We start from the raw sequence: 12,590 nt of genomic DNA, 5'->3' as shown, positions 1-12,590 counted from the left end.
ATAAGATTCAATATATCTACAAATGGCTCTGTCTGTCATTCCAAATTTGCAACATATCAGTTTTCATGTGGGGGTACCATGTTTGTAATAAATTAAGCAATAAGCACTACTTCATTGATAATCTACCTTGCAGTCAAGCATTAGCTAAGCTTGCTGTTTGTTAGCCAGAAGTTACTACATTTAAGATGCTGCCAATATCTATTGCTCTTGCCATTTGACTCTCTTGTGTTGACCATAACACACACACACACACACACACGCACGCACGCACGCACGCACGCACGCACACACACACACACACACACACACACACACACACACACACACACACACACACACACACACACACACACACACACACACACGCGCACACACACTTCCACTTTTGCAAAGCAGCTTTGCCTTTGACTAATGCTTATTTATGCCAGTGTACAGGCAAAACGGAAGTGAGTGTATATGGAGGGCGGACATCTGCTTTATTTTCTACTCATTTTCAGAGCTTCCGAAGTACAGATTATTAAGCAGAAGAATTTGAAAATTCTGGGAGTCTGTCTCAAGAGAATAATGCAAAATCAACTGCATTGCGGTTGTATGCCTCCACCAACCAGTTAGTGTTTACATCTGTGTCTGTGCAGACTCATAGTGTGTACTGTAGTGACGACTTTGAAAGAATGCCATGAATGTTAGTCAAATCATCATGAACATTTGTGCCAAATGAAATGAAATGAAATTCCCTCCAGGCATTCCTGAGACATATCATTCAGAATGGAAAGGATATAACTGGTGATGGTCTACTTTATCTCATCACTGGTCAAAGTGACTTTTTTTTTAAAGATATTTCTTTTGGCTTTTTATTTTTTATCCTGCTATTTATCCTGATGTAAACAAGTCTTTAATAGTGCTTTTCCTGGTTATATCCTCAGTAGCAGTTTTTGTATTGACCTGTACTTTCGTTTTAACTGTACCCATTCTATATACTGTGAATAAAATTTTCAATCAATCAATCAATCAATCAATCAATCTTCAACCGCTTATCCGGAGTGGGATCGTGGAGCTCCAGCAGAGAGCTCCAGACTTCCCTCTCCAGAGCAACATTAGTAACTTCATCCTGGGGGACCTCGAGGCGTTCCAATGCCAGTTTGGAGATATAATCCCCCCATCTGGTCCTTGGTCTGCCCGGGGGTCTCAATGAGTACACAGTATGCACTACGCAGTATACTTCAAATACTGTATCCTTCTTCTAGCATTAATTGAATGTTCTTAGTTTATTATTTTGTCTTCTTATTATTCTTGCAGGCTTGCAAGCCTTAATCATAGTCTCCTATGAATTGCAATTATATATGCATACCCTGTATACTCAACCCCTAATCACACATGAGAATGAAACTGTGGCAAAAACAAAACTGGATTCTGTCAGGATTGGAGTCTGACAGCTCCAGTGCTGCCGGAGACAGGCAAAGCCCATGTGTGATTGCGAATGCAGTGAGCACTTACTATGAGACCTAGCAGATCATGTCTGTCTGTGTGTCTGTCTGTCTGTCCCGCTTTTGTGCCCATATATGGAGCTGAGTGATTTGTGTCACCATGACTCAGCCATAACCATATAAGGAGTCCCCAAAGCAGCTATACGTCCAAAACCCAAATATGTACGAGCTGCGTTCGCTTCCCGCGTTTGCGCGTCTTACTGGTTTCTATGCTCTGTATGTGAATGTTTTCTTTGTAATAACTAAGTGGCTATGTAGTTGTGATGAGGTGATAGGCCTAGCTACTGCAGAACTTCATGTTCATCCCCTCATCCTCGACATATTTGAGTGATTATTACAATGAAAGTAGTAGAGTAATGTAGATAAGAAAGGCGGGGATATAGACACGTCTGTGTGACCTTGACTACACCAGCCCAGTGGTTCTCAGACCCCCATTTAAAATCTTTTATATCAACATGCAACATGTTGTGCGCTGAGCTTGTAGATTTTCAAGGACTCATGGGGGTCCTAATAGGACCCTATTTTGAGAACCACTGTACTAGCCAATTGTCTACTGAAATGTAATTATATAATCAAATACAGCAGTGAAATGTTATTTTAAGATTAAAACAAAGCTGTTTGGGATTGTATAAACAACCTATGTTTTTATTAGATTTTATTTTCGTTTTATTCAACTAATCTTGTATTTACATTTGAAAACATTGAAAGGGTGTTGATGAACATAACATAACCAATAGTTTTGAGGAACACTTTTCTCTTGATAATTCACCTGTGTCACACACGATACACCTTTGGGTGCCAAGCTGGTCTCTAAAAAGTCCTGCTCTGATCCATTTAAATTCCAGACTCCAGGACGTCACGGCTTCCACGCCTCCCACTTTTACCCCCATTGTGATTCTCCGGCTCACACACTTACTAGACTTACCAGGAGTTGGAGCGAGTGATCAAGGACCTACACCGATAAAAGAAACCCTGGCCTATCGGCTTCGTTGTGGATGGATTTGACTTCTTCTATTAAGGGATTTTTAAAGAATGCAATAATTGTGCCGTTCGAAATCGTGGGAAATTGGTGCGACTGAAGGGCTCAGATTTTGTTGTTAAGTTGAAAGTAGTTTCCCTTGAAGTTTTTTTTGCCCCACCATCGTTGCAGAAGAGCGAATTCCCAGTTTACACCATTTAAGCAGCCTGCCCGAGCCATCATGGCGAGGCGGGTAGGGGAGAGAGCCGTGCGTTTAACGCCGAATGCGCGCTTGGTTTTTCGGAATAAGCATTGTCGACTTCATTGGGACTTCGTGGCTTTTCTGTGGAGCTTCGTCGCTGTCTGGATGGTACTGTGTTGTGGATATTGCGGAGCCGAAACGGAGTTTTCGATTCTGGAAGAGGCACAAGTTTTATCCGAGCAAATGAAAAGATTGTCTTCGCAGGAGCTCGGGGTCTTTACTATGCAGGTAAATGAGGACTGAAGTTCCCTTTTCATCGTTGGTTTTTGATTGCTATTGTTTCCTTTACGTGTGTTTGTTGATATTCGGAGGGAGGACATGCATTAAGTTTGTTTCTACAATAGTCTAAATTTAGAATCCATAACAACAACAACCAAATCCCAACACCCTAGACGCCAAAATCATAATACTAAACGACAGAATCATAATAGTTGTCTACACACACTGGAGTGGTCGATTTATTTGCAACTTTAGTAGAAATGTTACACATGTTGCCATCATTGCTGCTACTACAGTGTTGTTTCCTACCTGCCCCAGCGGTACTCTCTGAAGTGTGTGCGTGTGTATATGGTGTGTACATGCGGATATTGACAATGTTGCAGTCCGTGCTGAGTGCTGACTGCTGAGCCAGCAGCACATTGAAGTTGTGAGAAAGCAACACATCTGCCTGCCTGGTGGTCAGTTCAATCAATCAACTTTATTTGTTCAGACTCGGGGTCCAATAAAAACGGACAACATAAAACACTACATACAGAGAAGAAACACCCCTAACCCATAAAACATCAATTTTACAATAAACATTCATACTAGTGCTTACGGCTTCCAAAAAGCAGAGTTGTTAGGACATCTAAGTAGTGGAGCATTGGTGTTTCATTTGTGTTTTCGAATAACAGGATTTTCTTTAAATCTTTATATCGCACATGTAGGCCCAATGTAGGTCTCACGCTCTCTCTCTCTATCTCTCTCTCGCTCTCTTTCTCACAGACACACACACACACACACACACACACACACACACACACACACACACACACTTGGAGCATAATTAGGCCCATGCAGTCATGGCATCGTCTGTTTGAATGCTCTCTTTTTCAGTTACTTTCAAACATAATGATAGGCCTACATAATAATATCTATCACTAAATAGTGTCTGCAAATAAAATAAGACTGCCTTCTGCCTACATCTTATTGTTCCTGTTGTACACACTTGTGTTTGAAGGTAGACACAGTTTCCTCCAGTTATTTACTACATTTTTGTGCATTCTGGCAGGATTTTAGTTGAATTTGACATAGAAATACTTTTACATTGGAAATACACGCTGGGGTGGTGTTTCTTTCCTAGCAGAGACTCATTCAGCCGCAAGCAAATGGCAGCAGGCACTGTCACTGCAGTGCAGGGTGTAGTGCTGCCTGGTGTGATGGCCATGCTGGGTGGGGGTGGGTGGGTACTTTAGCACTTCAGAGGCCTGGCTGGGCTCAGGGGGCCCAAGCACAGAGGCAAGGCGGCAGGGGGCCTTGGCCCCAAATGGTGTTTCATCTTCTCAGCCGCCACACTGAGCTGCCTTCATCCCAGCTCTGGGAGATGGCTTTGAGGACTGCCTCTGATCCCCGAGATCAGCCTTTTTTTCAGTGGCCATCTCTCTCGGAGCTATAATATTCCACTATTCTGTTTACTTCTCGTGAGTGTCATTCTTTAATTGTGTGCATATCTTTATAGCTTTTGTTTTGTTATTCTCCCTTTTCTCTGTCTCTCTCTCACACACACACACACACACACACACACACACACACACACACACACACACACACACACACACACACACACACAATTATTGATCCTCCCCCTTTTTTTTCAATCACCCTCATTTCCATTCTCCATCTCTATTAGCATCTCCTCTTTTTGTCTCTCACACTGGACCATAATAGTTACTCTGTCAGTGTTGAAATCCATTTCACATTGCAATCCATGTGAAATAATTAACAGTCCTCTCTCATGCATTTTTATTTTAAATTGGAGTTTGAGATTCCAGTTAGCAACAGGGCTTTTATGACAGATAGATATGTATAGTATAATCTATGGGGGATGGCAAAATCCCTGTTGGGTCGATGGTCATGTTGTACAAGCTGTGAAAAATCTGAATTGGCTTCCAAGCTAATTTGAATTTGATTGAAGCAACACCCCTGAGTGAATTTCTCAAACTCATTTCCCACAAACGCATGAGATGTGCATCCAGTTAAAACAGGCGTCATGTGCCCAGGAAAACAGCTTTAGGAATCTATCCTCTCTGCTGGCACCTGCGCTGGCACTCGGATGTGGCCTGACTCTCAATCTGCAGGTGTGTAAACTCAACTGGAGCAGCAGCTCTTGTCTCGTCTCCCTTGCTGTCTCTCTGTATACTGTAGAATCTAAAGGGATTATAAACTCTGCAAGTGTACAAAATGTAACCAAATATTCACATTAGGATCCATTTGGTTACAAATTTATGCTCTCCTTAGGGCTCATTTTACTCTGAAAGTGTACATAATGTAACCAAATGGGCCCTTACAGGTCCATTTGGTTACATCTTTTGTCCAGCTTTTGTCCAGCGTTGGAAATGTTGAAATTATTTTTACGGTGTACACGACAGTCATTGATTTTCCTATTAGTTTTTTGTGTATAACAATACCATTTAAAAATGAGAAGTTAATAAATTGTCTTCCATATATATTTCCAAAGCAAGCTTTTTTACTTTGCTCTAATATATGTAGACCACAAAATCCTGAGTCTTAATTTTACACTGAAAGTACACTCAGAGTTAAATTAACACTCAGGATGTTGCTGTGTGATGCATAAAATGACAGTAAGTGCTCATACTGTGTCATTCCTTGGATTCAGAAGACAAGTGTCCGCTCTGGGAATCGAACCCTGCCATTTGGGAAGAAATTTCATTTAATTTGCGTTCAATGTGCTAGTGGTCCTACAGGACCACAGAGTCCTGTCTCAATAGAGGAGCAGAGAGACCACTCACCATCAACCGCCACAGAGTTGTTATATTGTATTCACGTCGTACTCGAGTCTGATGTACGAAACAAGTTATGGATTGCAGCTTTAAAAAGCATGCAGCCATTCACCAACCATAACCATTTTGATTTTGCCGTAATTCTAGCACTCTTGACCCCACCCCTCATTCTGTGGTAGATGTGTAATTTGAGGCTAGCTATAGCACTGTCACTGTTTCTGAGTCATTGGGTCATATGTCAAACTAGAATCTGTCATTGAGTTACTCAATTTATCTAGGGGTGTGTGGGTGTACATACCTAACCACTTAGCCCCTTTTTATACATGTCATAAGATACGTTTCACAGAAATCGTTGAGTAACTAAAATCAGTAAAGTTTTTTTTTGGGGAAATGTAGAAAACGTTTTATACATCACCCAAAATAGGGTTAGTTGACTAATGCAGCCTATTTTGCATTTTGTATATATATCTTCTCTCATAAGCTATCGTATTTTTGGAATTATAATATGTACAGCATATCTTTGCTTCTACAGTCACATTGTAGATTACCTCCAAAGCGGTTATGCAGCATGATATTAATTATTTAATGATTTCATATTTTATTTTATTAATTCGTTAAACAGACTGTTTTATATATGGCAGTTCATCAACTAAAAATATAACTTTAGTTGTGGACATCCATAGTAGCATTAGATCTCCCTGATTTCAAGTAAGAGTCAAATGATATTATATATTTACGTTTCCAGCAGCATGCTTACAGTTGTATGCATTAATCTCACATTATTTACAAAATGTATGTGACCAGTGACCACCCAAAACACTAGTCTGTGACACATGCCTTTATTTATTGAGAAAGTTAGAAAAATCCTTGGTGGCACAATAATAGAAAAAATCACAATAATAGAAAAAATCACACCTGTGTGAAGTGAGCGGTGCAACTACATTTATTGTTATAGTTAATGTATTGTACTGTGCTCTGTACTGTATTGTAGTGTACTGTGCTCTCTACTGTACTATGATTCTTTTTGGAAAAAGTCTTAAGTCTTCGAAACATCCAGACCCCCATGAACGCGCCCAGGGTCCCGGTGAGCCTCCCCGTGTCCGAAACGGTGAAGAAATTACAGTTACAGCGTGGGTCCCCCGGGTGGTCCCCGGAATGAACGGGCCCAGGGCTCGTAGTGTAGTCTGTGCCACATTACGCTGCGCTGTACTCTATTGGCCACTTTAGGGTGTGGGGTGTCCGTGCTGGGACACGTACATACGTACGTACGTACATGCATACATACAAAGCTGCGTAATGGAGCAGAGGCACCGCTCAAATACATGAAGACCACTAGACAAATCTAACAAAGTGATCCCTCATCACTTTGTATCCCCAATAATTTTCCCTGAGAGCACCCCCCAGCTGCTGGCTGATTATTTATGAAGGAAATGTCACTACGTTTATTTTAAGCACCTCAGGACTTTGCTCCATCATATGAAGTGATTCCTGGAAAGGGAGAGAGAGGAACTGTGGTTTGTTTTGGGGTTGGGTCGTCCAGTATCCAAGGCCCCCTAATTGAATATTGATAGCCGCTTTTCTCTGGGAGGTTGTTACAGGAAAAGAGAAAATTGAGGTAGCCCTGGCCCCATCATTAGGCTGTGATTTTCTGGGTTGGGTTCAGTCCAAGGGTAACACTCATTGAGAGGCTATCAGGGAGACCTTTCCACTTGGACTAAACATGTTTTGCTCAACCTGTTCTACATTTCTGCACTGCGTGCTTATATTTCCTATATAATCCTGGCGTCCCTATTTTTGGCCTTTTCATATTCAATAATAGCATATTCACAAATTCATGTTGTACAAGTTACATGTTGTACCTATTTCTCTTTAATCATCTCTCCTCTGTCTCCATTTCAGTATTCAGTCTTCATCTTCCGTTACACTCCATCTACCTCTTTTCTCTCTCTCCGCTTCTTGTACTGCGTTTCTTTTTTTCCTTACCCCTTCTGGAAAATGCAGAGAAGAGGAGGAGGGATTATGGGTATGCAGCAGGACATCAGAATTCCTACTCGGTTCTCTGCAGTGCAGCTTCAAAGCTTCTGTGTCTCTCTGTATTGCTTCCATGTCCCCGCACTCAAACAGCCATGATGAGCTCTGCAGGCCCACTGCTACATGTGAACCTGTCTGTCTGATGGTCTTTGCCTCTTTAGTTTTCTGTCTTTGTCTCTCCTTGTCTTGCAGTGTATTTTGAAGGTTATGACTGACATTTCTTTATACAGGACAAGTATATTGATACATTTTTTAATCCAATATAAAATTAATTAAGCACCACCAAAAAGGTCCAGGTTTTATTTTGTGCAAAAGTGCATTATTGGCTACCGGTATTTCCCCTACCATAAGCCCTCAATGGGGGTTGGGTTTTTGTGCTAATTCGCTTATTTCCATCGACAGTAGTAAAGTGTGTCGCTTGGGATACTATTTAAATTATGACGAGAGGATATATACAACATAGCCCCATTTAATTCAATGCAATTCTAGTATGGAATTCTCCTTTAAGCATGCATTAATCAGCACAATTTTTGTTAATATCGGAAATTGGTTTTGGCCGATTTTTCCTCTCTATGCAGCAAGGCATACATTAGGCGTATGTGCTCCTCTCTGCATCTGGTGCTGTTGAATGGGAGTAGTCCACGGATATGATATAAGGGCCTTGCAAACCTGAAGCGAGGAACGCAGGCGTAAAAAATAAAATCCAGAATCCAGGTCTGGTGAGTGGCGGGCGTGTGCACGTAACGAGCATGCGCGCAACAAATTAACGGGATCGTGCTCACGTAAATACACTTGCGTTGTCGCACCGTGACTACTCTGAGCAAAAACGCAGGTCTCTTGAAAATGAACTATAGGCGCGTTTTATCACTCCCCGTTTGCAAGGCCAGTTTGCAAGGCCAGCCAGGAGGCCAACTTTTGAAAAACAAATGTACTCCTCCAGATTCTGTCCAAAAATCCCACAAATCATTACACACTATCTCTATAGTATGTGTTCAAGCCGGATCTGTCCGATATTTCATATTCTATCCTAATTGGTTAACATTGGCTTTCAAAGTTTGCAGGATTGGCCCGTTTTTAACAAAAAGCCTCAAATCATGAACGCAGCGTGCAATTTACGTGAAATATTTTACGGACCTTCCTACTAGGCTGAGGAATCTATCCCACCCTTTTCACATTGGCCTGTTATAGCGCCACCAACGGGTGGATTTTTGCAAAACACATTTTTGTAACAAAATGCCTCAAATCATCTAATTGCCATCCAAGGTGTAAGAAGAAATGGCACCCTTTCACATTCGCCTATTATAGCGCCACCAGGAGGCCACAACCTGACCTGCCCTGGTGGAGACCTGTCCCCCGAGGGGCACTTTTTCTACATTATAATTCAGTTCATAAGAAATTCTGCTAAGTGGGAGCTAATTATAGTGTTTCATTCGATAGAACAAAACATCGGAGGCTGAGACATTTTGTTCATTATCTTTTAAATTTCAGTTAAATTTACAAGAAATGTTGTTAAATAGGAGCTCCTGAATTCCCAGAATTGATAAATAGTCTTAAATGCATTTAAAGAACGCTGTTTTGTGTTATATTACTGTAAATTTTGACATTAAAAAAGAATTGATTCATATTTTAATCAGCTTTTAATATCAGCTATTGGTCTCTTTGATCACCAGTACTAATCAGGATCGGCCATGAAAAACCCATATCTGTCGATCCCTACTTTTATCTCATTGGTGCTACGACGAGTATATAAATATTTTAATAATTAAATATAATTGGGTTCTATGAAGGAAGTGAATACATAGTGTCATTGGAGGTGGATTCATAGACCCTACAGTTAGCTAATTATGGCGTTTGTGGCCTGAATTTGACAGTGTAAGGGTAAATTGTAACTTATTGTGCCGGTACGGCGCTATGCAGTCAACATGAGAAAGCTGGGGACGGCGCTGTCCCATCGCTCCCTATTTGGACTCTCCCATTTACTGTTCTCCGGCTCCTTCTTTGCCCGCTGCTGTTATTGTTCTGTTTGAGGCCTGAACCGCCACTGACCCCACCGATCCGAGTTGTGTTCAAGTCCTGGAATGTCCATTGGTTGTGAAAGGTAGTGGGGTCACTTGGGTGTTCCCTTCAAAGTCTGTCTCCTCTCTGGAAATCTATGGCAGGGGTTCTCAACCCGTGGGTCGCGACTCCTCGGTGGGTCGCCAAATGAATTTGGGGGGGGTCCCCCAAATTATTATTATTTATTTTCTTTGCAACTGAATGGCTGGAAAAGGGCAATAAGAGTTTACATAGTACATGGTGCATGCATAAACGAGACATGGCCAAAGCATTTCCGGGGGTCCCCAGCCAAAAACGTTGAGAACCCCGGCCTGATCTATGGGATGTTCAGGTTGTCGGAGCCACAGGTGCTTCACATTAAGCCAGTCGTATGTATTTCATCGAAATTGCAGAACTTTGACTTCTTTGGTTTAATCATAAATCTTCGTCGTGCCCCTGGATTTTATGAGCCCTCTGTGGCTGCGCTGAAATATCTTTCTCTCTCTTAACCCATTCTGACCGGGCACCCATTTTGGTGTTAGCATCATGTTATGCTTTAGCTATTGAAAAATAGCAGATCTACAAGCTCATAGCGCGCCACCGAGTGGCGCGCTACGAGCTTGTAGGTCTGCTATTTTTGAAAAATCGAAGAACGACTGACATTTTTAGAATCTGATCTCAGGTCAGAATGGGTTCATCAGACCAGTGTGTGTCCAGTGGAAACCTCGTTATGAATCTGATCTCAGGTCAGAATGGGTTAATCTGTTCACTTTCCTTTTTAACGGCTGCCTCCAGACGGTTATTGAGGAGATTTCTTTTGACACTGTTGATTTCACATACAACCTGCTGGAGTTACTAAGTATTTTCTTTCTTTGTTTTTAGTTTTTATTTATAATGGTGGTGAGTGAGCCTGCAATGTGAGCCCACAATTGGACTTCAGCCAAATTGTGGTGTGAATGTGTACTGTATGCCAGCCAGTTTGCTCCCAAACAACATTATCCTGTGCACTTCCATGCACCCGGGAGGATGACCCCTACTAATTTAGGTGACAGTGGCCTTTTCTTTTTACTGCCACTCGAAGGCCAAAGTGTGTCCACTTGCATAAAACACATTTCAAAATGTAATTGGTGGATTTCCATGAACCTTGAAGAGTGCAGCCATGCTCACTGGAGGATGAACCCATGTCCCTGACCATGACTGACTGACCCCATATCCTTTACTCTAGTCTAGTCTCTAGTGACACTCTTGGGACCAGATATCATTTTAGCACATAAGCTATCCCTTAACTTAATCTGCAGAATTGAGGATGAACTCTTCTGATGCTCCCTGTGGCGTTTACCACCATTCTGACAAAATGTATTGTTGGCTTTAATGAGCAGCACGGCATCTAGGGGCTGCTGGCAGGACTTTTAGGGCTCCATCTTGCGCCACCCCTTATCCCTAAACTTATTTGCCATGTTTTACTATTTTAAAACATTTAAAAATGGTTCAACTAGCCAATCTACATCTTGTAGATCGGCTATTTGTACTATTCTTTTTAAAAATGTTTAAAAATAGTAAAAAATGGCAAATAAGTTTAGGGGTAAGGGGTGGCACAAGATATAGGGCTTAGTCTCTGGGTCTGTCGTTTGTGCAGTGGTTTCCTATGCACCGCTATTTATGCTGGTATACTTTTCATATATATTTAAATAAACCTTGCTTTTACAGATCCCAGATCTACAGACTGTGTTCTACGGCTATATCACAGTCATAATGCAGGAGGGAGTAGAGCACGGTGTCACGTTTTTCATTAGATGTGGTCCTACTAGTATGTTTCGGCTCGTCTCCAGCCACTGACCTGCTCAGGCACACCTTGTGTCAGGCTCTGTTGCACCATTATCCCCAGGACTCAAACACAGAAATGGAATAAAGCTTCCCAATGCAATACCCTGAAGACATTAGGTTCTATTCTAATATGCAATAGGCATTCATTGATCCTTGCTTCTCAAAGCTCACTAAGCACAAGAAAGAGAGAGAGAGAGAGTCACATAGTGAATTTTAAAACCTCTCTAAATAATTTCTCATTTTTATAAGATCCCCATTTTTACAGTATAAATGCAGTCCAGTCTGCTCTTGGCTCTGGCAGTGCAGTGGTGAGCTATGAGCCCAAAGCTGATGTTCTTCCCGCTCTGAACTCAGCTGTTGTGGTTTTTGTCAGTTGGTATGGTCTACGCCACATCATTTATCTGACTGTCTTTTGATGTTTTTCCACAATTCCCAGTTAAAAGCTGCCCATTTTTGCTGGGCTTGGGCCTTTACCAAAACATTCATTTCAGCAGTGTTTTTACTGTTTTCTTTTACAACAGCCTCTTTCACTCTCCCTTGCTCTCTCTGTTATGCACCCTGCCTCCCTTCTGTCAACTTGTACGCCCTATTCACACATTGAAATTCACTTGTTTTGTATCCTGATTGCATTAACACCTGCATTAAAATGCGTCCCCAGTATACAGCAAATGCATCCTCCGAAAAGGTGGCTAGCCCCTCCTATGCCCAGCTTTGTGTGTCTGTGGGTATCCCATAGTGATGATTTTATTGGCTGAGCAATGTACGTATTGAAGGTAAAAAGTGAGGATGGCAATTGTGATTGGCTGGATTGACAGAAAAGTGAGGTCGCCAATTGTGATTGGCCGGAATGTCATGATGTATTATGATTAAGAGTGCCCCGCGAGTGTGATTATCCTTTCAGGGGTGCTAGCCCTTCCTATGTCCAGTTTGTGTAAACACAAACATTGAAAACGAAGGTGAGGATGCAAATTCGAATTGGCTGGAATGAGATGATGTAT

General features: G+C 41.8%; 1 protein-coding gene across 1 annotated transcript in view; it reads left to right on the top strand.

The window, feature by feature from the left end:
* The first annotated feature begins 2,415 nt into the window (after nucleotides 1-2,415).
* cachd1 (cache domain containing 1) overlaps nucleotides 2,416-12,590 on the top strand; it is a 98,248-nt gene continuing 88,073 nt past the window's right edge. Inside the window, exon 1 of the mRNA XM_080771215.1 lies at nucleotides 2,416-2,932. Within this exon, the coding sequence (XP_080627341.1) occupies nucleotides 2,684-2,932 (249 nt within the window). The 5' untranslated portion in view covers nucleotides 2,416-2,683. The remainder of the gene's footprint in view (nucleotides 2,933-12,590) is intronic.

The sequence above is a fragment of the Protomyctophum bolini genome, assembly GCF_963924005.1.
Source record: "Protomyctophum bolini genome assembly, chromosome: 8".
NCBI classification, from domain to species: Eukaryota; Metazoa; Chordata; class Actinopteri; order Myctophiformes; family Myctophidae; genus Protomyctophum; species Protomyctophum bolini.
The sequence above is the reverse complement of the archived record's forward strand: the minus strand, read 5'-3'. Positions and strand labels throughout refer to the sequence as shown.